This window comes from Copadichromis virginalis, linkage group LG16 (genome assembly GCF_057382275.1).
Source record: "Copadichromis virginalis isolate Kocher_CV1m ecotype Utaka linkage group LG16, C_Virginalis_male_GT1.1, whole genome shotgun sequence".
Lineage (NCBI taxonomy): Eukaryota > Metazoa > Chordata > Actinopteri > Cichliformes > Cichlidae > Copadichromis > Copadichromis virginalis.
The window spans coordinates 11,333,995-11,360,574 of NC_140633.1; the positions used below are offsets into that span (position 1 = coordinate 11,333,995).

Sequence of the window (26,580 nt, forward strand, 5' to 3'; positions counted from 1 at the left end):
CAAGGAATTTGCATTTGCACTGTTAAATGTTTATATAGCTTTAATGCACATAAAAAAAATAAACAGCTGCTTGTTTTAAGTGAAAATAAATGAATGGGTTTTTTTTGCGCTAGTAAAGTTGTGGAGTTGTATTTTGTCTCGCAGAAATTATATTGTTATCGCAAATTTTCAAATATATATCGTGATAAATATTTTTGGCCATATCGCCCTGCTCTAATATCTGTCATAACTTAGAAGTAGGTTTGCAGGAGACTCTCCACAAGCTCAGCTGTAAAAGTAAGATGACAAGAGGCCAATGGCCCAGTGGATGCAGAGTGGGGGTCTCAGTGCTTGTAATATGTTTTCTATGTTTTGCAGAGGAATTTGGTGTAGCTTGGGTGAGGGGAGATGGACTTTTATGACCGACAAGAAGTCACACACCGGGGTGAAACTGCTTTACGTAACATTTTCAACAAATATATATTTAAACTACAAAATAAGAAACTTTTATTTTCTTACAAGTGGTTGCTTGAGTTTTGAGACCACCAGAAAACTTCTTACCCAGCAAACAATCCAAACTGATTATACAACCGGAAACAATCATTTGCAATCAGTGATCCTTCGCAGCCACGGACTGAGCGCAGATGTCAATTTGAAGCAAATCAAAATAACTTCAAAACTGATGCAGGAGAAACACTGTCAGAAAAAAAGTCAGGCGGTTGAAATAACGCCATGTAATCTGGGTGGTAACAGGCTGCTGACTGTCTACATACAAAATGAACAATGACAAGAAGATGGATGCTGAAACATCCCTTTGGACTTGAATTCATGGCAGCAAAATGCAGGCCAAATGGCTGCCTCTAGCTGGGATTTAAAAGAGGAAAAAAGAAAAAGCTCCAGCTTCGCAGCCGCAATTGTTTTGCAGAGTGTGATTAGACTTTCTCCTTGGAATCACAAGGCAATCAGGAAAAGGGTAGTGTACTGTGCCGTAGCCCATACAGCTGCTACTTTCTTGCTCATTTGGGAGTGTTCGGCATTCTCTCTGAATGGTAATTATGAAAGGAACAAAAAGGGGCCTTTACGGACAAAGGCGGGTTTGGAGTGAATGGGCCCTGCTCCCATACGCCATGAGTGTTTTGACTCCAAGTGCTGTTTCATGGGAGACGATACAAGGCAATTATGCAGGAGAACTTGCAGGGGGTGAGAAAGGAAGAGGAGCACGGAGAGGGAGATACGCTGGGCCTGGCATAGAGAGCGGGACCAGATAGCACCATCTGCATTCTGCACGTGCACTGCCCGTCTGGCTCGCTGTTGCTTTCAATAAAAGCTGGAGCTCATGCAGACAGGCAACAGAAAAAGTATTCAAATATACAGTACAGAGGAGGACTCACTGGGCCGCACATACACCACACACCAATCCTGCACTTTACTGCAAGACTGGGCTTCATGGGATTTAATGGCACTGATTTAACTATGTTAACCAAAGCTGCCACAGTGAAAGGATATAATATCATAAGTGGTATTATACTGTTGGTCCCATGCTGGCAAACGCATACAATGGCACCTGCGTTTCTCAACACACCAACAAATCTCCATTTCCTGCAAATAAAATCTTTAGCAAAAACTAAGATAAGATGTATTTGCTTAAAATGGTAATATGTGATTAAAAGTGCAAATGTTTTGCAGCGCTGCTGTCAAAGAACTGAAAACAAGCACTAACTGTATGTAACAGCTGAGTCTAATAAGCTATGAATATGAAAACGAGCTCTTTCTTCTTGCTGCATTAACATAACCATATCAAAGCAAAAGGGCTTGAAATTGTTTTCATCTGAATTTCTAGATCACTGATGTGCACTTTAATTTTTTTTCACCTTTCCTGCGTGGGAGGGCCATTTTTGTTTTTGCCCTCACTGGGGGGTTGACAAACAGAGATTGACTTCTTATTTAAAATGAATCAAATCAAGAAAAGCAAGAAGAGACTGATCACGTTACCTCTCTTATCTTGTCTCGTTTCTCTTTGACGTCGGGTTCTGGGGGCTCGCCGTCGCTCACGCCCACCACCTTAGGCATGGGTACCGGCGGCAACGGTTTGGGCCCTACGTCCTTCTTTTTCAGGTCCTCCATCACTTTGTTCTTCTCCGTCTGAATCTCGGCCTTGAGCTCCTCACGTGACTTTCGCAGCTTCTCCTTTGCCTCCTGCAGTGCTCGCTCGTGGTCTGCACGGATCTTATCCCGCAGGCTCTCCTCCTCTTCCCTACAGGAGGAAGGAATAAGATAAGCTTTACTTCTTTATGCTCTGCTTTGATTTCCATTAGACCTCACAAGTCGGTTGCTCATCCCCACAGTGAAATTAGAAGGGTTACTGTAACCATAGCTAACACGCACACAAAAAACATTTGGTGAAGAAAGGTGTACAGAGAGACTTGTGCTTGAAATTAATTAAAGATGGGCATTACAAACAAACTCTGACCCACTAGGAAGTTGATATTTCATTATTTTTGGAAAATAAAACTAAAATATTTACTGTTTACCTTTTTTACATTGATATTTAATAAACTATTGAATTTCTTTAGGTCAGCAGGTTGAGGATCACTGCAACAAACATCTGCAGGAAACCATTTTACTCAGATGATAATGAAAACACAAAAAAAAACATTTTCTCAGGAGAAACCTAACCCCAACCCCATTAATCTGCAGTTACATCAGCTCCAGGAAATGGGACAGGTGTGGAGGAACACAATGAGGAGACCAGCGATGGCAGAATGACAAACATCATCTGTGGTTCCACATGACGGTACAAACCCTAGGGGTGTTGACAAGGCTCTACCCCGCAAGGATGTGCTTCAGTAATGAAAAACAAACATAGTGGGGAGCTGAAGCAAAGGTGACAGGAGGCCGACGACACTTTGCTGCTCTTCTGTGGTCACTGAAGTAAGGAGAAACTGAAAGAATCTCTTTGAATCTCTCCCTGCCCTCATCCGGGTTTGCACAAATATAATTTCAGCCACATGTCAGCTGATACGCAGCAGAGGTTAGCTCTTTCAGCTGCTGACAAATGAAGACAAAATGAATGACCAGTTCAGCTGGAAATAACTAACCACCATTACATTTATGAATACAAAAGTATATTTCTTACATTTGAAATAACAAATTTCATTACAGTAAATTCTAGCTTAAAAACAGCTTTTTCCCTTTATATGCTACATTATTTGATTTTTATTTTACCAAATTACATGCTACTTATCAAATATGAAAGAGATCTGACCCATCTTTAAATCAAAACTAAAAAAAATATATATCTGCACATAGGACACACACTACAGACTCACTGCCTTGACACTTGTCTCTAATATTTTCATTACTCCTTGATGCACTGCTTTAGTTGTCAGTGTCCTAAATGCTTTTTTAAAAAAAAACAAACAAAAAAAAAAACACAATAAATGAGGAATCTTCAAGCTTGCACTTCATCTGACTGCAAACACATGCGACTGTTTATTAATGACCTACAGTGTGATGCCTCAAAGGCATTTATTTCATTTATCTTTAATGTTTGCTTAAAGTAATTCTTTTGTATGCATTTAAGTTAGAAAGAACAGTAAAAAGAGTTAAAAATGTTAAGAAGCTTTAATTTTGAAGGTGAACTTGCTAATAACCTCACTTCCTGGTGGGTTACCTGTATTGCTTCATTTCCTGTTTAATTGCTCTTCCTGGTTCTCTAAGAGGGAGAGTGACATGTGGTCTTGCTCTGAGGCTTATCCACAGCCATCCACTTGGGAACATTGTTCAGGCAACGCCGTAAGTGTATATATTTCACAAAGGTGTTAAAAAGGCATAAATAGTGGTATTTGTGAAAAATTATATTTTATTTGTGATTCATGGAGGTTGATTTGTACATGTTAAAAAAGGCAGTTTTGATGATCATTACTGTTGCTAAAGCTAACACGAAGGTGTAAGGTCACATTTTGAGTTATTTCGTGATGCAATATTTATGTAAACGATCATTTTTTCTATTCTGTATTTCTTTTCAACTACAGTTTTCACCACTTGTCAAATGAAGATTCTGAGTAAAAAGTCAACTCTACTTGTACTCGTGTATTCATTGACAGAGGTTTAGCTTGGTGTTTGATCGGAGTTGCTACACTCTGCAACAGAACACTACATACAGTGTAACAAACACAGGAAATGTGGGAGGAACTGATAACCTGCTGAGCTCCATGTGGACTCAGCTGCAAGTCTCCCCGGAGTTACAGTTCAACATCTCTAAGAAGATGAGAAAAACAACTCACTGGGTGTGTGTGTGTGTGTGCGTGCCCATGTGTGTGTTTCCCTATCATTGAAACATGCATATTAAAAAAAATAAACCTCGAGCCTTCAACACTACACTATGTATTAGTTTAATTTCAAATAAAATCAATAATCCTGTAAAGTGCTGCAGCTATTCTACAATGACAACGTTACTTTACTTAAAAGCCTGGTGAACAGCGTTTAGCACAGAGGATGCCAAAGAATTTTCTTAAGTGTTTGTAGAATGATTTTTAGTGTTTTCTATATCAGCAGTTAGGCCATGAATACAAATAGGTCACGAACAAGAGAAAAATAAAAACCTAAATGTTCTATATGCGGTTTTGTTCTTGTAGACCTGCGTGTGCTCTTTAATTTACTTATTTATTAACTTGTAATGTTTCAGCGTCCAGTTCTTAGCCTGTGTGGTTTCTTATTCGTTATCAATATCCGGTCATGACTTGGGTATTTTTCCCTCTGTTCAGGTGTTTTTCATGCACGTTTACATGCTGGCGTGTACATCCATTCTCAGCCTGAGACTAAAATTACTGCTAATCAGGAAAAGAAAGAAATGGTTAGCAGAGTGAGGTGTGAGACAGCCTGCATTAGAGCAGATGTCTTTATGTACACCTGGTTGATAAAAGGTGATGATATAACGCGAGCTAACTTCACAAAGAGAGGAAGCCTGTCCAGACCCACAAGAGCAATATAAGGAAAGAGAATAATGTTTAGGTTTTGCTCCTGTATGAGAGCCGCCATACTGCATGAAGCCAGACTTCTGCTCCTTGTTTTGCATCCATACCAAAGATTTTAAAAGAACAGAAAAAAAGAAAAGAAAAAAACTACTGACAAGTGGTAGGGTTGCTTCATGGATGAGCTTAGGTTATTTCTAAGCATTAATCTCACACAGACACACAAATGTCACATTAGTCTGCTAAGGAGGCAAATGTCAGCAGTGCTAGCACCAGCAGCCTTTTTTCCTCCACCTGTGCAGAATGCAATGCCTAATGAGAAGTGCAGACAGTGGCTGACCGTTTTAACTGTTTTCAGCGTTAGGTTTCACTCCACTACAAAGGGATCCCCGTCGTCCCCGTTTCTGGGGCTAAGCTAAAGGACCAAAACAGCACAAACATGAACAAGAGCAGCGCATACACAGGTTGTTAAACTAGATGTTAAACAAATTTTTGACTCTGCTACCCGCTGCAAATAAACTGCTGCTTCAAAGACTGAGTGTCAAATATGGATGTGCACATACGAGTTGCATGCCTCACTGCACGCAAGAGAATAGACTGCCTACATCTATGGACACAAAACAAAATTGAGCCAAAGCTGAAAGATCAGATGGACATGGAATAAAGGCAGTAAAAAGCTGCCAAAAAACAGAACAAATGTATTAACCCTGTCATGGACTGCTGACCTGTCCAGGGAGTCTTAATTGGACAAACAGTTAAGAAAATAGGCAGGTGAAAAATTACATAGGAAAAAGAACAGGGCTATAAGACAAGGCTGGATAGGGGCTGTGTTTGATCACCGCCCATTTTTCCCGTTACACTACTTAACCTGTTTATGTTTGACTGGAAGTGCAACCTTTCCGAAGCTGCACAACAGACTGGTTAAACCCTGGCCAGTTCAGTATATCCCACTGTGTGGGTAGGAGGGGGAAAAGGTGCAAAAGATATGTAGAACAATAACAAGCAAACAAAGTGTGAAGGAAAGCATAAGAGTGTGTGACAGAAAAGAATATGTTTTATACTAATTATCCTTCAAACGGCACAGTGTGCATCCATTTTCTAAGTCTGTCATGATGCTGGATGTGCGGCCAGCAGAGACCAAAATAAACAGCTCCAAGTTATGCAACATCGCCCTGGAAACAACTCATAAATATTCATTATTGCAACTCAGCATGTCTTGACTTTAATTGATAGAAAACACATTTCGAAACAACATGGCATTTACTGTGAATGCAGGTGAATGTTCACATCGTTAGGGATGCTTCAAATGTGCTGCTTTTGCTTTGTAGGGATTTCATGTATGTATTGTTCTTGTACAGACTATAATCCTGCCTGTGTGTCACTATATTATCTGTGATTTGTGTGGGTGTATGCGTGCACATCTGCTTCCTCTATTTTGGGCTCTTTGATTAGGTCTCAGTGTTACAGAGCCTGCACTCTTGGATTTGGATTTTGAGTGCACGTACAGCCAAATGGATGACAGTATAGTCAATAGTACAAGGTTTTCCTGCACACAAAGAAAAGTTTGCCTGTCTCTCAGGATTGTGGTAGCATTTTTTATATGGGTTTTTTCAAGTTTTTGTATCAAATGGCCAGAAAATCTCCAAATAATAAGGAAAAGTGCTTCGGTGGCTCCTTTATTGCCTTCTTTAGCTGAAGATACAGTGTGCCATCCGTTATGAAAAGAGTCAGGATAATGCCATTCCTCAATTCACAGCAAAGCACTATCCGAACATTCATGAAAACCATCAACATAACTGACAAAGTAGTCGAGGACATGCAAATGCTACTTGCATTTTCCACTTCATGCAATATATTACACATCTACTACTACTGTAAACCCATTAAACACACAGGATAACTATGAAAATCATGCTAATAAGGAAATTGCCGCAGACTGTGTGGTCCTCACTGAGGTTTGAGAGGCATTTCAATTTGGTTTATAACAGATCTGATACCAGAAACAGGTGAAAACTTATTCAGTCCATACATATTGCTGAGAAAAGAGTTCAGTTCAGCCCTGTTTCATCACCAGTATCATCGAGGAGCAGAATTATGTAGATCTCAGCTCTAAACACTCAAAATGAGAACAGACCTAATATGTTCCTCCTTTAAAATTCCAACTTTTGCAATGAGATGTTTTTTTTTAAACGAGTTGTTCTGTTCTGCATAAAACAAGGTCAAATAAAGCTAAGGTGAAGTAAGTTTCACATTTTGTACTCCGTCTTCTAGACATTGTAGTTTCAACAAGCTTAAGCGTGGCGTTAAGGAGTTTTCTCCAAGTACAGTTGGATTCTCTGTGAATCAGATTTGTCATTTCCTAAGTCCTCATAATTTTTCCTTTTCCTTGATCTCATGATGTTTTCCATCAAAGTCAAAGAAAAGTTTTTACGGTAAAGAATCATTTTGGGACTTCTCAAACGTACCAACTGCACGCAATTTGAGGGAGGAAAATCTTGTACGTAAGACTGTTGAGATGTATTTGTCCAATAAGACAAAAATAAGACTATAAGACAAAAGACAAAAATAAATGTGTTCATTAGCATGTTCTACGACCACGCATATGTAAAATTGCATAGCATTACGATTTCAGTGCAGCATGATCAGTCTCTGACTACTCCAACCACAGCACTACATGCTAACTCATGTTATCGACATAGTTAGCCCAGAAAAAATACCTACACATACCTACTTCTTTACTATAACTAGTAGGTAAGAAATTACCTCACAGAAGAATCTGTTGTGAACTTCAGATGTACACATGGATCAGAGGCCGAGGGCTCAGTGTGAACCTGGGGCAGGACAACCATCATCTTTGCCATTACCCATACAGTTTCTATTTAGCATTCTTTGATGAGACATCTCCCTCCTATAAGTCTCTGTTTAAACTGGCACCACATCTGTTGGAGTAAGATTCTGCTCCATGCGTTTGCAAACACAGAAAGTCAGAATGCTGTCCCCTGAGGCACAAACACCAAAAATTACAGACCAGTGCACACCACCACTTCTGCTGAATTCCTCCAACACAGACATAAGCCTCCTGCAAACTCTTTTCCTTCCCTGTGCATACCCCTCCTTCTCCTCCAAATTTCCTCTCACGCCACTCTTTCCTCTTCCTGAGCCATTATCAAGACTCACTTGTTCTGAGTGAATCCCTTTGAGTCTCATATAATGTCAAACATGCAATTAAGATCAAATCAACAACTGCCTGACTCAATAACCTCAATTACCTTGAGAAAGACAAGCACGGACTGAAGATACTGTGTACCCAAGTGACTGTGCTGTGCCTCGCCTATAGTTTTACTCATCTGCTCATGTTTCTCACCCCAACGCCTTAAAATATGAATGAATGAAGGCAGGCCCCACCTCCCTGATCAGCTGTTGCGCTCATGTCAGCCTAATCACTTCCATATATCATCAACCTTCCTTGCTGTCACTGAAAGTTAATCTTCAGTGGCTTCATGAAATCTGCTGCTCAGCATCCTTTTCCATGGCAACTGAAGAGAAGCAGCAGTTGTCCAACTGCCTGGTGGGGTATCTAGGACAAGTTTTTTTATTTATTTTCTTTTTAAACTGAGGAAAGACAAGGTTCTGGGGAAAGCAGTACAGGCTACAAGCCATGTTTCCATAGTAACACACACACACACCACAGACAGCAAGTCAACACTTAATTACTTAATTGACTCATTTATTCATGGGACTAAGACTGCTGGGCTATTAGTGACTGCACAGTGTCTGTGCAGCTGCAGGGGGAGAAATAAATATGAAGACTGCTTTTAAAAGGACAATTAAGAGTTGCAGGGGTTTATAATCAGTGTTGGGTAAGTTACTTTAAAATAGTAACTTAGTTACATTACTAGTTACTTCTCTCAAAAGTAACTCAGTTACTTCAAGTTACTCGTTACTTTCAAAGTAACTAGTTACTAGGGAAAGTAACTTTGGTTTTACTCAGAATTCTCTTGTTAATGTGTTTCTTCCATAACTTTGCCAGTCTTCTAGCTTGCTTACTTGCCACAAGTGCACTGTGCCACCTACCAATAGAAAGGATATGATAACGTGCATATTTCCACGAGAGAAATCCCACGCCTGGACCGTCATTGACTGCTGCCATGATTCTAGCCTACGTCACAGCGTCATGTGCGCCTTTTACATCCAACACAAAAACTGCAGTCGTGGTGCTTTCGATTGTACTCAGAACTCAGAAATTCTGCCTTCTGAATAGGAAGATGTAGGCAACACCAGACTGCAGATGAGCTGCATACAGGGCTGGACTGGGACAGAAAATTGGCCCGGGCATTTTGACTAGAAACTGGCCCACCATTATAGGAAAAATCATAAAGCCTTTGAATGAAAACAAACACTGTTGTGACAGTGATGAACACTGTTTTGATCATATATATGCATCAATCTATCAATCGTTTGTTGTAAGATTCAGATAATTATTTTTTAAAAGCTAGACATTTTAAATGAGAATAAGAAAGAAAAGTATTTCTTTGTGCCCCCCTCTCCCTGTTAATGCCCTACATGCCCCCTTGGCCACACTTTGCTAGACCCGCCCCTGCACAGTTACCAGCTGTCAGCTACCTAAAAAAGGATCCTGGGGTTATTTGTCTCTCAGAAACAGTTCATAACTTCCCTTCAACTCATTCATGTCACCTAAAAGGTAAACCTGTTTCTCCATCACCTGTTCAGCTCTGATGATCCAGTAAGGACATCTCCTGGTTTCATCTTCATGTTTCCCTCTCACCAGATAACCAAACCATATCATGACCAGCAGCTTTTTTTTACAGCTGTGGCTCCAGCAAACATCAGCTGATACTAGAAATTAATATTAAATAAATTCTAACAACAGCTGATCAAGCTTAAACGTGCTGCTGTTGTTTAGCGCGACATCCGCTGGTTTCCTCTTTCGGCGCAAAGTGGGCGATAAACAAACAAGAGAGCCGATCAGCTGATCATTGATCAGTTTCATGATTGAAGTAGAAACGGGAGAGGGAGGGGGGAGAATGAGAGAAGAAGAGGCAGCTGTGCAGCGTAAACACAGAATAACTCCAGCTTTGTGCCTTTTTCATTGTAGCTGAATTACGGGACAAACTGTTCCTTTTCACCTCAATAAGAAACGCGTAATATTTTCTCTGAATACCAGACGGGACGGTTGGCAACTCTAATAACTTATGAACAAAATAAGGTTCAACATCATTAACTTCATAGCAACCACCCAGCTGTATAGAAACTCCATCATGCTAGCTAGCACGCAGTACGGAAAAAGTCAGAATAACGAAAATAAACTCCACCTAAGCTTGGTTTATATCTGACCCAGAGAGACTGCAGGTCATAACTTCTTACCTGAAGTTCAGTTCACACTTGGACCGGCGGCCGCCTCGGGTCTCTTTTCCTTCTGCGTCCCTTTTCCTTCATCCACCTGCTGCCTCCCCCACTTGCTAAGGTTACTGAATCTGTGGAAACTCCGCGATGCCACCACACGAAGTAACGAGTAACGACCCTATCTAAATCCCAGTAACGAGTAACGCGTTCCTGATTTTGGCATAATAACTAGTTACCGTGCTCGTTACCACAATAATAATGTAGTTACCGTAACGCGTTACTTAATAACGCGTTAGTCCCAACACTGTTTATAATCAAGTCAGATTTTACCTTATCAGAGCAATAGATTATGTATTGATACGTCTGGGCAATAAAACAATAAAAATAATTATAATGAAATCTCTTTTCCTGATTAGGAAAACCAAAAAACAATACTTTTTATCATCTGAAGTTATGCCACCTTTGTAAAATGCAAAGCACACACACAACACTAGACTTTACAGTCCCAGATACTTTTCCCTCTCACACCTAGCCGTGTATATTGATAATGTGAATTAGTTAAATCACATGTATTCAAGTAATTCCCCCCCCAGAAAAGCAGCAACTGCAAAATATGCAAACAGTATGTGTGCCACTTGCTGAAAAACAAGAACGCTACAAGCAAAACTGAAATCCTCTTAGCTGGCTACAGTGACAGAGATTAATTTAATGGTGTTGAATGAATCTCTGTCACTGGAGCCAGAGAGTGACATTGTGAAGGAGGTCAAACTGTCTATGAGAAGACAGTTTGACCTCTTTCACCGAGCGTGACCTGCTCTATGTCAGCTCGTGTTCATCCTACAGTTCATCCCTTTCATATGAGACTGCAGCACAGATAACTCTTCAGTAATCACTGTGCAGAAACTGAAGGCTCCACCTTTAGTGCCACACACATCACTGATAAAAAATATTGCACTGCATTAGATATCAAATAAAGCACACAGGAAGTTCAACTGCCTGGAAAGCCTAGTTCTGTATTGCTAGAGAAAAAACAACTAAAGAAAGCACTGAGTGTGCACAACTGCACTATCACACAACTCCACTAACAATACATGATTCCACTTAGGTAAACTATGTCAGATTTCCATAGACCATATAGTAAAGTCAGGGAGCCCTGTGTTAATCAGAGAATCAAATGAGTCTTTTTTATTACAATAAAAAAGTTAAATGAGACTGTACAGTAATGTGCAAAGTATTGTGAGTTTTTAGAATTTTAACATTCTTGAAATTCAACATTTGGTACGATCACCTTTATTCCTTGTTGTGAAACCTTGCCTGATTTATTTTAGACAAGGTCTTTGTGTAGGTTCTCAGTCATCCAGGTCATGGTAGACTAAGGAGCTTGGGAAAGGAGGCCACAGAACATCTTTATTTTTTTTTAAAGATGTTTCACCTCTCATCCTTAGTCTCTAATTGTTAAGTTCTGAAACCAAATGGTGGAGAGTTTAAGCTATTTAAACTAGTGCTGTCAGCGTTAATCTCGTTAAAATTACGTTAATCTCGTTAAAGTGACATTAACGCCATAACCGCATTAACACAGCAAATCTCCGTTAGCGAGTTAACTCATTAGAGCGGGTAGCTTGTTAACGCGTTAGCGCCGTGCAGCCCCACGCACGGGGCGATCCGCACTACCTTGCTAATGGAGATTTGCCGCGTTAATGCGGTTATGGCGTTAATGTCACTTTAACAAGATTAACGCTGACAGCACTAATTTAAACCCAAGTGAGCGTTGACCCACTATTAACCATGTGCCACATCATATAAGCCATAGTAAGGAAAAGCGGTATGTGTCATTACCAACACAGGTTTAGGGTGAAACCAGTGTGAGACCTTGTCTCCGTATCATGTGACTTATAGAGGTCACCTGACAATGAGTAATGAGTTCTCACTCACATTTTGCCAGACCAAACAGAGCTAATCATGTTTTCATAGTCCCTTGTAAATAAGACAGCATGAAAAGAAGAGAATATGACGTGCCATCTATCCATCCATCGCTCCTCTTCCACTTATCAAATTCAGGATAGCAGAGGGGCTGGAGCCTATTTCAGCTGCCATAGGGTGAGAGGTGGAGTACATCCTGGACAGGTCGCCAGTCTGTTACAATGAAAGCAGGGAAGTGACATTTTCTACAGATAGGGTATACTGTCGTTCTGGAATAGACCACACCCATCAGGATAGAAATATTTCAAATCATAAAAAGTAATCACTCAGAACAACTTTATTTTGATTTGTAGGGACCCATGCCTCTAAAGGGTCACGCTGAGCCAAACCAATGGTTCTGTTTTTTCCTTTTAATTGTCACCCATCACTATAAGCATAAAAGAAATACTTCTGAAATAGTCTTTATAAAGTCAATAAGTGACCATTCCTCCTGGCCTTTTTGCAAAAAAGTTAACCTAGTTTACCAAAAGTATTTTCATGCATCTACAGTTAATACAGTCCTGTCAAAATGTTGGCCTTACTAAGATACATGCACTAATGTGCTCCCAGAGGATCACAAAGACACCAGAGCCGAGGCCTCTGATGAATAATTCAATCTAACAAGCCCCCCTTCTGTTCACATAGGTGTTAGCTACCTGACAACCCAAGGAAAATCTAAATCAACTGCTGGCTGCTAGAGATCAGAGATTCCACAATAGTAGCTAAGCTAGTCACTCATCTGCATCAGTCTCCTGTGTGCACAGAGAATGGTGTCAGTGCCATCTGCACATATTAAGAGTCATATCTATTCATCAAAGGAGAGAAGATGAATAGGAAGCAGTTTTGGGGAGGGATGTTTTTAAAAATGTTGAGATGCCCTGGTAGCTAGAGGTGCACACATATCTACAGACAGAAAGTTTCAAAAGAAGAAATTATATGATATTTCACTTCAACCAACTTCCAGGTAAGTCAAACAAATAACCTCTAGTTTCCCTTTTGTATTAACCCAACAAATATCTGCTCTGGGTGTATAGGAGTAGACCTAAATCCTTTTTTGCCATTCACCAAGGAGCTCACTTAAAAGCAGAAAAAGTCTTAAAGCGATACACCGACTCAGAACACATATCTTATAATATGCAGTCATTTCACATGATATGCACCCTGAATAGAAAAGTGCATCCAATTAGCAGCACTAAGACAAGTCCGGACCGAAGGAATTTCAAATAGTTACTTCAGCTTCCTTAACCCTGCATTTTTATAACTCTGCAAGTAGTTTTCCAAGCTTTACTCCATCCAAGGGAAAGGCTTGACTGAATCCCTGCCACTGAACACATCCTACACGGGACAAACAGTAACAGTGGGCTTAGATCAAAGTTAACACTTTGTGTGGGCAATTCAAGTCAAGAATCTCTTCATTTCTCCAGTAAAGCATTTGTCCATCTTGGACGCAAGAGTATAGAGAACACACTTCTTTTCAAGTATTACTACACCAGAGTCCTCATGGGAACAGTGCCTGTGAGCTTCAAATGACACTTCTACCTGAGAGACAGCTGTTGGGAGCTTGTGGTACGGCAGCTGAATTTTTGTTTCTCCCCAGATTTCCTTCAACATAAACATACATACACACTTTACTTGTCCTGGTTTTTCCCATGACCCACTTGGCTCAAATGGAGGCTGTATATGTAACTGCTATCCTAAGCTTAACTGTGGGTTTGTAATAGCATCCTCTCCCTCTCTTACTCTTCAAATTCTCTCTCTGCCCTAACAACCATATCACAATAGCTACAATCTCTCAGCTGCAAACATGTGAGCACACACACACGCACACAGCCTTTATTTCCTTAAATATATTCATATTCTCTTTCTGCTGCTCTTGCTCATATCAGCCATCTTTGACTATCCTAGCCTTTTTTCCATCCTCCTCATTTTCCTCCCCCGTGTCAAGTGTTGTATCAATTAGTGTTCAGTTACGTTCGTGCTATGGCATTTATCTGCCTGAATGCATGTTCTTATTCTCCTTTCTCTCGTCGTCTTATTTCTGCATAACTCCCTCCCTCCCATAAATGTCTGCGCAGTTATGATGTATTCTTGATAGTAACTGCATCAGGTGAACACCTGGGCGCTCTAGCTCTACCTTTGATGACCTGCATCGTGTCTGTCTGACTCATATCGCTATATGAAACACAGGTCCCCGTCTCCACCTCAGCTGCACAGGAAGCAAACACTACAAATGGTTGCATGAGCCCTGTGAGACACGGACTTCTTTGGTGTGAAAAAGTGTGATGATGCAAGTGATGCAAAGTTCAATCACCAAGCCTTTGAAAACATGGACTCTTATTTTTCCTGTAAAAACGAATGCACAACAGCAATTTTGTCAACAATAACAGATAAATGGTGTTGCATTACTGTCATTCTGTTTACAGTGCACTAAAAGGTAGAGATGATAATAAAATGAAATCAGGACAATCTGAAAGTAGCATTACAGTAAGAGAAAATGGGAGCCAAATTAATTTTATTATTGGTCTGCTATGGAACAGCTACAGCCTCCATTTTTCCCTTGGTCTTCTTCGTGCTGTAAAAATACACGCTGCACAAACAAAAAGATGTTTCTAATTTCCATGCAACTTCAAACCCTTATAAGACTCTGTGCTAGTTTAAAAAAAAAATAGAAGTTAAAAATAAAAAAGGAGGGGTCTAAGCTCCCTTATTGCTCCTGGTTCTGTCCAAATTTAGGACAATATCAAGGTTTTCCAGCAAATCTGCACTGACTCAGAAATCACCTTTAGAGCAGAGATTACATTCCCCATCCCGAGGCAGATCATAAATCCGGGAGCTCTGTTACAGGGCACAGCACATTATTATCAAGCTGGTACGGCTTTGATACAGCAAGCTGAGTTTTGCAGGGGTTTTTTTTTTTTTTTTTTGGGGGGGGGGGGGGGGGGGGGGGGGGCTAAAATCACATTTTAATTCAGAACGGTCTTTTTGAAATTCAAGCCTTTGGAAACCTGAGTGCCAAATCTTAATTTGGCATAAAGTGATCCCACTTTGATCGCATTGCTGAAACTGACAAGGATTGTGGAACAGGGCTGCCACTCCAGTGTTTGGCAAGAATTGGACTTGGTGTGAAGCTTTGTAGTAAACATGGCCACAACTACAAGGACTACAAGGCCTCATTCTCCCTCTTTACGTACTTTTGTATTTTGGGTTTTTTTCCCCCTCCTCTCTCTTTACTAACCTGCTGTGCTGCACTCATGAAAAACAATTCAAACAAGTGTCTTTCTTTTGTCTTTCAAGAGGGCTTGTCACCACTGCCACACTCCAAAGTGACAATAAATGTGAGACAGAGTTAGGCACACTCCACTGGCATTCCTTGGCAACAAAGACAACACTTCATCTAACTTTTTCTTATTTTAATTACCTATTTTCAGCACTACTTTAACATTTTGTCCCCCTTTCATTCCAAAGTACTTCCTCCATTCACTTACAAGTTACCATGCAACTACAGCAACCAGCACACCAATGCATCTCAACAGCTGTATTACTTCTTGGGTCTGTTCCCCATCAGTGGATATCAATTCAAGTTTGTTCTTAAATTATATTATTCATGCTACACATCAATAACAATGTGTAAAAGTCATCACTTTAGACAAATACCAAGCTGCTATCCATGCAGATTGGTATTTATAGTAGAGGTACCTCATCCTGAAAAGTAATTTTACCCAGAGTAGTGATTCATAACAGCTTGCTTTCTCCCGTTACGCCTTTCAACATCCGCAATAACTTTCAGAAATCTGAAAAGGTCTCCCTCGGTTGCATTGCCTCCGAGCGATCACAGAGTGGCTTCAAAGAGTAAATGATACTGCAAGAAGACATTTCTACATCTCTTTCACACACACACGGTGAAATTATAAGTCAGGAGTTCACATTACAGTTTGCTGCAGTTGCATACTCCTGCCCATTAGTCAAGTTGTAGCTTATATTATGGTCTGTCTAGACTCATAATATACAGTAAGCAATCAAGACTTTATCTTGTGGGTACACAATATTATTTTGGGGGGGGATTCACAACAGACTGACAACCAGAAACAAACACCAACCTCAAACAGCTACTAACTATAGCTTTCCCAACGACTTGGATTCTATCTGTGTTTGGGAAAAGGAAGTATACTAGTGTGTGTTCACAACAGGAGGATTTCTTTAATGAATTATTAAAAAGCCTCAAAGTTACGTCAGCACCCACCCACCCCATTATCGCTTGCGTCATCACTACAGGTATAAAATTTCACTGGCACTCTGTGGTATCGTATCGTTACACTGCTGCTACTCTCTTCCTATGTGGGTGCTCCTTAAGACTGGCTATCCTGCTCCTCCCAACAGTTCTCCAGAGAGGAATGAGGACTACCGTCAGCAGTTTAAGTCCAAAATGGGGGACTATGTGAGAGTGTGAAGAGACACTGAGAAAGCGGCTGAATGGACAGCTACAACAGCAACTTGGCCAAAAGGAAAATTAACTGGCAGGAAAATTAACATGAGATGGGCAGGGCTAGTTATTAGCACTGATTGAACTTTTATAATAAAGGTGACAAGAAACATTCACAATCAAATTAACAGACACCGCTCTTCTCCTTCTCTCTCTTTTTTTAAAGGCTAAAATAAGTCCACAAATGTACTTGATGGGCCATTCTTGTACTCATGAGGCCCAACCATGTGACGTCTATATGTCAGATTACAACTTATCTGCACAGGTTTAAGTTATATCACTACAACATAATGTCCACAACATTAAAATGGCCACTCCAGCTTTAGCCCAGATGCCTGGAAATTTTAGGCTTTTGTACCACGTTTACTGGAGGAAGGCAGAACTTTTCATGTCACAGCAACAGATAACCTAGAAGCTATCTGACTCGTCACTGCAAACTCTCCTTTAATTCAAAAAGAAAGACGGCACCTGTAGCAGAGTTCCCCTGTTAGGACATAAATGTAGGTCCACTGGCCACAAACATATCAGCGCAGCTAAGAAGTTGGGGAACGAAAAGTGTGTCTGCATTATTAAGATGCTATTGGAACCAGTGATAAATACTGCATTAAAGATCTTGCTGATCAAAGTCAAAGACATGTTTTTAATAGAAGCTGTACCTTTGGGATGGCTTTCAAGCACTGGAAAATAACACAACGTCTGACTGCCACTATATATATATATATACATATACATATATGTATATATATATATATATATATATATATATATATATATATATATATATATATATATATATATATACATATACATATACATATATATATATATACACATATACATATATATATATATATATATATATATATATATATATATATATATATATATATATATATATATATATATAAATATAAAACTTTTTATTGATGTTGTTTTGTTTTGTTTTTTTAAGGGGGCGGGGGTGAGAAGACTTGTAAATCATTATAATACATCATTAAAAGACACACGAATAATGTAATTTAAGAACAAACTTGAATTGATATCCATTGATGGGGAACTGACCCAAGAAGTAGAGGTGGGAATCACCATATATCCCACAATACGATATTATCACAATACTTAATGCATGATACGATATTATTGCAATTTTTTAAAATATTTTGCGATATTCAGATTCTGTACATAAAGGTAAACTTTATCAATATTCATTTTATCTAATGTCAAAGTCTCGCACTCAGTCTTTCTCTCGTTTCAGTCAGTTTTATTGTTGACAAACTGAACGGTTTGTATTACAGTCTAGTCCAACTTAACTGAATGCAACCATCTGGTACAATTATAGCTATTCTGAACTATGCAATTTATGAAAACTATGCAGCCCCTTCAGCAACTGAAGAATTTGAAAGTAAATGAAAACAAAATATAATTTTACATTAAATAAAAAAAAGTTTTAAACTTAATTAAAATAAAACATGTCTTAAATTAAAATAAGTTAACTGTCATGTTTATTGCTGCCCAAAAAAAAGTTAAACACATTTTGACAGTGAAGGAATGTCAGGGTTCTTGCTCAGAAAAAGGAGCTGATCAACATGCTCTGAAGTCAGAGCCCACAAAAACTTTTTTGTAACAAAATATCGATTTCTGCTGTCCCTGTATCGATACATTATTAGCAAACAAAATATCACGATACTACACAGTATCGATTTTTCCCCCACCCCTACCAAGAAGAAATGCAGCTCTTGAATTATTTTGAGCAATTAACACTGATCACATCAAAGAAATATCTGGAAAGACCTCCAACATGCACAAACATTTGACCACACATCATGCAATCAATTAGCAGTAAGTAATGTCTTTGATTCCCTCACTCAGCGATGACTCTCAAAGCGGAGCCAGTGAGAATCGATACCAAATCGAACTGATAAGTGATATTGATAATTTAATCCAAATAGATTCTTATCAATTCCCACCCCTAGTAATCACTGCCCCACTGTGATGCTGAGCTGCAATTAATAACAGCAATAATCGCCAGTCTGTCTTTAGGCATCAACCCCCCCCATTTTCTCCATTTTTTTAAAAACACATTCAAAACTCAAAACCAAAAGCTTATAATTAAATTTATCATTTTTACCTAACCAGCTCCAGAAGTACACTCACACACAGATCTGTACTTGCCATACGGAGATTTTCTAAGAGGACACCTAATCCACCCTTTGTAAAGCAGCCCGTTTCTTAACGTGGGGAGCCATGCAGTTACACTGGATGCACACACTTATCAAAGATGATGGCTTGCTGCTAATTTCCAGTGATTTCCCAGATTCAGTCTGGGAGTTATTCCAGGAAAAATCTAGAACAGAGCCATCAACAGTTGAACTGCCTGTTAGTGATTAAATGTCGTTGTTATCATGTTGACTTTGTGCAGCATCGGCTACATGAGAGCCACCAAGAAATGTAGAAACTGGTCGAGAAAAAAAAAAACAGAAGAAAAAAAAAAAAATCTAGCCCATACACTATCTGTATCACTTAAAGAAATGTTGAAAATGGGACGATCGTGGCTCAAAGAGTTGGCAGTTCGTCTTGTAACCGGAAGGTTGCTGGTTCGAGCCCCGACTCGGACAGTCTTGGTCGTTGTGTCCTTGGGCAAGACACTTCACCTACCGCCTACTGGTGATGGCCAGAGGGGCCGATGCCGCGATATGGCAGCCTCGCTTCTGTCAGTCTGCCCCAGGGCAGCTGTGGCTACAACTGTAGCTGCCTCCACCAGTGCATGATTGTGAGAGTGAATGAATAGTGGTATTGTAAAGCGCTTTGAGGTTCTCGAAAAGCGCTATATAAATGCAATCCATTGAAAATGCCACTAACAGAGGTGGTGAAGAGAGAATTGTCAATTGTGAGTCAACTAGACTGTATCAGTCAGACTATAAATCAATTTTACCTGGTGTGTGATTCAGAGACACACACACACGTAAAGGCTAATGCCATGCTGTTATTACAGAATAATCATATAAACATCCATGTGGGGTGTATAACAGTCTACCGTTAGCTAAGAGACATTCAGCCCCAACTTAAAACACACTTCTTACTTCTCCTGAATTCCTCTGTTTTGATTTATTAAAAGGTGCATTTTTTTAAATGCACCTTGTATGACTTACTCTTGCCAATATGAGGCTTAAATCAAAAGCTCAATTTAGCAAGAAAAACGCCTTGTTTTTTCCATTCAGAAATTACTATTAAATATTACAAAATACATAAAAGGTTCAAAGTTTATGGATTCAGACATTTTGAACACCAGATAAAATAAATAATACAGTGCAAAATCATCTCATTTGTTACTGCAATTGAGTGATACGTGATGGAATCATTTTAATATGACTAACCATTTATTTCATATTTCTTAATACTCAACCTATGCCGGTGAGTAAATGCATGTATTCACCGACTTGCTCCTCCTGTTAACTTAAGGGATACTACACAAAGAAACCACACGCTGTGTTTTTGGCACGTATTGCTAAAAAGTTATATGGAAAAACTGGTTTAACAAACAATACAGAAACAAGGCCTGAAATCTCTGTTTCACACACCCAGACTTTACACTTCAGTCAATCTGAAGGGCTGCAGCTGTCGTCTACAAACAAAATACCATTACGATGATATGAAAAATGGAAAATTAAAAAAAGAAACAAAGACAGAAAATGTAATTTACACTAAGCAAGTCTGACTGTTTTCCTTTTCCAAAGCAACAGTGTCATGTTTGATGGAAGTCCATTGTATTTCTGCAGTCTAGTCACTTCTTAATACAACTAGCAGATGAAATCTATGGACAACAGACAAATCATTTGGCATCAGCATTCGTCAACATGGATCTCAAGGATGGACTTACATTTGATAAAGTATTCTGCATGTTTTGAAATCTATTCTGAAAGCAACAGGGTGAAAACATTAAAGGGGAATAGTAACAAGAACCTGTAAGCAGACGGGTGTATGGGTTTAAAGTATTTTCTTGACTTTCTTGAAGGCGCATTTGATACTGTAAAACAATTCAGACATTCAGTTATTTAATTGTAACTTTAATTTTTAATTTCATCTTATATGCACCAACAGTTTTTTTATATAAGGGAAATTAAACATTGTCAATGTATTCGAAAATGTTGAATCTAGCAAGCTGGAATTTGAGAGCATGTTGGAGTTACTGGAAATCAAATATACTGGCTGCAAGGCAGCTGCTACCGCAGTGATCATTACTTTTAAAAAAGGCAGTACACACCACAACCACACTTAGACTGAGAAAACAGTCAAGAGGGTACTCACGCCCTAATATACTGGTTTACAGTATACTAAATAATACTAGAGTTAAAGCTTAATACCAACACCTGGGGGGGGACCACAATGAGGCCAACAAATGACTTTTAAAAAAATAAAAAATAAAGATTAGAAAGATGTACTTCCTGACAGAAACCTTCCAATTATCTGGACTTGAGATAGCACTAGGAGTACACTAGCCTGTGACCCCTTAAGGCTGGGGTTGTGACTATCACGTAATTTCTAATGTTTAAGTGGCTATCATCAGCTTACATAGTATCTGAGAGACATTTTTTTGACAACTATAATTTTAGACAGAAAGGCAGAATTAGCAGCTGCTCTAACCATATATAACAGCTTCTAACATAACTGATAGGCCAAAACAAAATCAATTCTTTCATCTATTTGCAAAACAAGCAGGGCCGTTTGCAGCTGAATTTCTGACCATCATTCAGCTACGGTTGTTAGACTTCTTAAAGCAATCAAAATATTGGAAAATTACACTGTTGTCAAAGGCTTAAGGCCATTATAGGTCAATTTTTAGCTTCAAAACTTGAAGCCCCATCGACTTGCTTTAGATCTAACTTTTATAACTGTTCTACATTGTTTGCTGACGTGTAAAAAACCCATTTTGTCTTGGCAAGGTACTTTGCTTTCCTTTTAGCTCTGAACAACAGAAGCCACTATTAAATAGCTTCACCCCTGTTAAATCCACTAAACAGTACGGATGGTTTCACGAGCTTCTGTGATAGGTGGGCCTGCAAATACAAACAAGCACGCCTTGATTATCACCAGGCATAAACACACGCACACATACACACAAACACAAGAAAAATTAATAAATAAAACTACAGAGATTTACTTTGCAGCTGACAGGGAAATTAAGCATGAAGACACAGGAATGATATCACACTAAATGTGATAAATAAAAGGTGCTCCTATGTTGGCTTGGACCTTAAATATGATCTGCTGCGCTGCTATGTTGATTTATGGCCCTATCATAGTGCAAAAGCAAAGTTACGGCCCTGCAACACTAACAATAACTGGCAATGTAATAAGTAGCAAAACCAAGGTACTAGTGGTCACATGACTAAAATCCATTGGAGGGATGCAGTACAAAAAGGTTGTACCTGTAGATTTTCTGCTACTTACAGGTGTGTCTGAATCATAAACTCACTTGTCTCATAACACTGTTCACAATTAAACTACTTGTGTTGTACTTGTATTGTTGTACTATTTCATTTGAAGAATTGAAACAGAAACTGATGCATAACACTAGGGCTGCTCAATTAATCGAATTTTAATCACGATTACGATCTGGGCTTTCAACGATCATTTAAAATGACTGAGCCGATTATTAGCCTCTCCCTCGTGCTTTACTCTCGCGCTGCTCTGTGTGGCAAATCCAGCGCACCTCTCTGCATTTCGAACAAGTGTCACAACAATTAAGAGCAGCGGTCCCCAACCTTTTTTGCGCCACGGACCGGTTTATGCCCGACAATATTTTCATGGACCGGCCTTTAAGGTGTCGCGGATAAATACAACAAAATAAAACTAGTACCTAGGGATGGGTATCGTTTAGGTTTTATCCGATACCTCTCATGTTTAGCCGTTTCCCTCTTTTTCTTTGGTCATTTTAGCCTTTTTGGCCAGGGTGAAGGGAGTATCTGCCATCAAACAAGAAGACAGCCGCATGTACCTATGATGATGTTTGCTAGTTCACCTTACATGCATTAATGTAATAACGTGGTTAGCCTACTCAACGTAAATTACACACGAACAACATTAAGCTACTCACGCAGAGAAGAACGGCTGCTGCTGCATCATCATCCTCATCATTTCTGCTACACTGGCAGGGCTAGGGGCCAGGACTCTCCTCTTCGTGTTTTTGGGGATGTTGCTAACTCTGGGTCCGATAACAGACACCACACCCGCAGTAGATGTGCTCGGTGTGAGGTCTCGCAGCAAGCTATCAAATACGGTGCATTTCTCGGCTTTTAAAAAAAAAAAAACGCTATGCGTCGCCAGGTGTTTCATCGGATTCGAGGTGCTACCTCCTTTGACAGTATCACAGTATCAGCTTAAAGCACTTGTTGCAGGCTGCTGAGTTTGCATCTTTTGCTGTGAAGTACAGCCAGACTTTTGACCGCTTCGCCTTGGGCATTTTTAATCTGTAGCTCTGCTCTAAAAGAACGTACGTACCTGGCCCCGCCTACTATCCTCGGAAACGTAAAATGATTGGCTAGAAGTGTATCACAGCTCAGGAAAAAAAAGCACCGAAATAAAGCACCAAAATGTGCGCTGCTTTTCGATCTGGTTACTACCGTTTATGTCAGAACCAGTACCCATCCCTACTAGTACCGGTACCGAAAAAAAGAAGATTTATTCATAACACACGTGAAAAGACCCAGGAAAACCGAGTAAACGATAACAAAATAACGCTGAAAACCGATAAAAACCCTGAAAACTATACATTTCACACCTAAACCTCAACTCTCGCGGCCTGGTACCAAACGACTCACGGACCGGTACCGGTCCGAGGCCCGGGGGTTGGAGACCGCTGATCTAATACAAATCATTCTGAACTTTGCTTTTAGCTTCAGTTGCATGAAAAGGTTTATGTACCTATAATATACTAATAATTGTAGTTGTATAATAAAAGTATTTACTCTAATCAATAAACAATCCTGACTCCAGAAAGTACAATTCCACTGAAAGTTAGCTTCAGTGATACAAGTGGGGATTCTGAGGTTGAAGGCACGCACTCCTGTTTCTACAAAGTTTGGTTATTCACAAAGCCTGATCATTTCAGACAGTGCACAAGAACAGACAATGCTTCCAGTTCCAGAATCTAATAAGAAAATACCTTACATTTTACTTCTGCTGGCTGCAAAAGAGACTTCCAGTATAGAAGTTTATGGGAAAATGACCATCAGCTCCCTTTGCTCTGTGACTTTAATAAACTCTTTCCTGATGTCCTTAAGGGATTATTCACTGAAAAAGGAACATTGTAAATTGTAGTCCAAAACATAAAAATAAAACAAAACAAAGAGGATGAAGCTGACAGGGAATGAATGACAGTTGACCAATGAGGTGTTTATAAAGCCACAATAAGACAAACTGTGGAAACAAAGGAAAATCAGCAGGCACACTGCTCTCCTCAGGGGTCGGAGTCCTGCAAAGATCACAGGAAGAGAACAATTTGACCTCTTAAATGAGGTGAAGAAGAGCCAAACACCTGCAGGAACTTCTACAGCCGTTGTAACCACTGGTTTTCTGTCCTCTATGGAAAAAAAATACTTTATATTAAAGATTTAAGGCAATACATCTGAAATGTACAAAGACTCTTCTGCATTTTGTAAATAATTTTTGTTTTGTTTGTTTTTTAATATCCTTGCCAATAGGCCTGCCGATTATAGCAAAAAATGTAATCTCAATACCTTTTGTTAATATGGGTATCCAACCTCTTAGCATCATTTAGCCTTATTATTTACAGATTTTGAGGTAAAAAATTTTATTTAACCTATCTTTTCAGAAACTAAATTAAACAAGCTACAGCCTTTTCTGGACCGAATTTGATCAAATGGCCTCAGCCCACCCAGTTACCCAACTCTAAAGCATGGTGAAGGGAGCATCATGGTTTGTGGGTGATTTGTTATGTCATGACCAGTACATTTTAAAATCATTGAGAAAAAGAAATGAACAGGTCATAGCTGTATGAAGACATTTTAAAGCAGAATGTCAAAGCAGCAGTCCAAAATTTAATAAACTGGAAAGCTTTGGTGCAATGTACAATGATCCAAAGCACAAAATGACATCAACAATAATGGTATGATTGGACAAAAATTAAAGTTCATGTTTTGGATATACCATTTAACCCAACTGAGATGCTTTTCGATTGTTTGAAAATGCTGTTCAATCGGTAATATTAATAATAAAGTTTTGTAAGTTTTGTAAGGAGTGGTCCAGAAGTGTTGCAGAAGGTTCTGTGAGTTACTAAATTCACATAACAAGGTCGCATAATTTTATCAGTGTTTTGAAGTGTGCCCTATTAGTGTGTTATGAATTCAGTCTGACTGCATCCGTCTATATTTGAGACTTGAAGGTGAAGATTACATCACAATTTAAGAGAAATTAAATCTTAAAACCCAATAATTCCAAAGTGTACAGAAACTTTTTCTTGCAACCGTGTTTGGTGACATGGGGATATGACACTCATGATGTGAGATTAGTAAAGAAATGACATCTTCCACTGCGGGAGAGGGAGATTGAAATAGTCTACACAGATGGTGCACCTAATACCTCCAGACACAAGCCCTTTTTATTAGTTTTTATATAACACTTTATGGAAAAAGACAGGAAGGTGCCAAAATGCATGTGGATGCCGAGGCAGGTTCACTGAACCACAGAAGGAGCTACTGATAGATGATCTGATATTTACCGGACAATAAAGGCAAATAATCATTCAGAGGACAGGTTATTGCAGTATTGACTTCGGTAATTCCCAAACTACAGGAGGCCTGGATGGACCAGGCAGAATTCAAATCTTCATTATAATATAAAAAGATGCCTTTTTGTCCAGTTGAAAGAAAATGTGTTGCTCTAAGAAAATATAGATACACATTATAAACATTTTTCCTCATAAATGTTTACTGTAGATTCACTAAAAAGGAGAAGACCACAGCCAAATAGAGGTTAAAATTGGTGGCAGATGGCATTTCTGTCAAACCCCACTGGACACCCTGGCAAGTATCCAGTATGAATGTTCATGTCCAAACCAGGACAACACAATTATATTATTACTCACACCAAGAATAAATGAATAGATTTGTTGGATTGGGATGGCCAATAAGGTTTAAACTGATCATATGTAATAATAATAATAATAATAATAATAATAATAATAATAATAATAATAACTAAACAACAACAACAACAACAAAACAATAAGGCACAAAATGACAATTCATTATTTTTCATTATAAATGGTTTCATCTAAAATGTCATCACAGTTTCTTGATCCCTTCTGCAATATTTTCAGTCTGCTTTGTTATTCAACCACCTCTTTAAAGTCCAAACACATTTTAAATTTGTCTTGTAATACCTAAAACCACTATCCATCCAGTCAACACTAAATACCAACCAGGATGTCTGTATATGTGATCATAAAGGGTTAGAATAAGGATCATTTTTCTCTGACTTCTACATTTCTACTGTAGCTGATAAAATGTCACTGCTTCTGCCAACATGCCCTCTTGCCCCTTTTACAGATTACAGTGCTGCACCTGGCTAGTCCTATGTTGTTTGAGCCAGAACAGAACAAACCCAAGGCAGGATCATTACTGGCCTCACAGTATGTTGAGCTCAACTGGGCTTTATAGCCGAGCATTCAAACAGCAAAGCCTAAGACTTAAACTTGTAAACATCCATTCTGATTTTAAATGTCTATTTACCAAAAGGATCTTTACATAAGGCGAAAGATTTAATTCTCAGGTATTATGGCATCAATATAATAAGCCAATATAATAA

The 26,580-nt window shown here is 39.2% G+C and overlaps 1 protein-coding gene and 1 long non-coding RNA gene across 4 annotated transcripts in view; one reads left to right on the forward strand and one right to left on the reverse strand.

Moving 5' to 3' along the window:
• The window catches only part of man1a2 (mannosidase, alpha, class 1A, member 2), a 149,810-nt gene that overhangs the window by 115,991 nt on the left and 7,239 nt on the right, over positions 1-26,580 (reverse strand). For all 3 annotated transcript variants that reach the window (XM_085435334.1, XM_085435336.1, XM_085435335.1), the window contains exon 3: positions 1,972-2,233. In XM_085435334.1, the coding sequence (XP_085291460.1) occupies positions 1,972-2,233 (262 nt within the window). The remainder of the gene's footprint in view (positions 1-1,971; positions 2,234-26,580) is intronic.
• Positions 3,695-4,595, forward strand: LOC146690295 (uncharacterized). The gene is made up of 2 exons (XR_014915761.1): positions 3,695-3,774; positions 4,014-4,595. It is a non-coding gene; the product is annotated as an uncharacterized LOC146690295 (long non-coding RNA).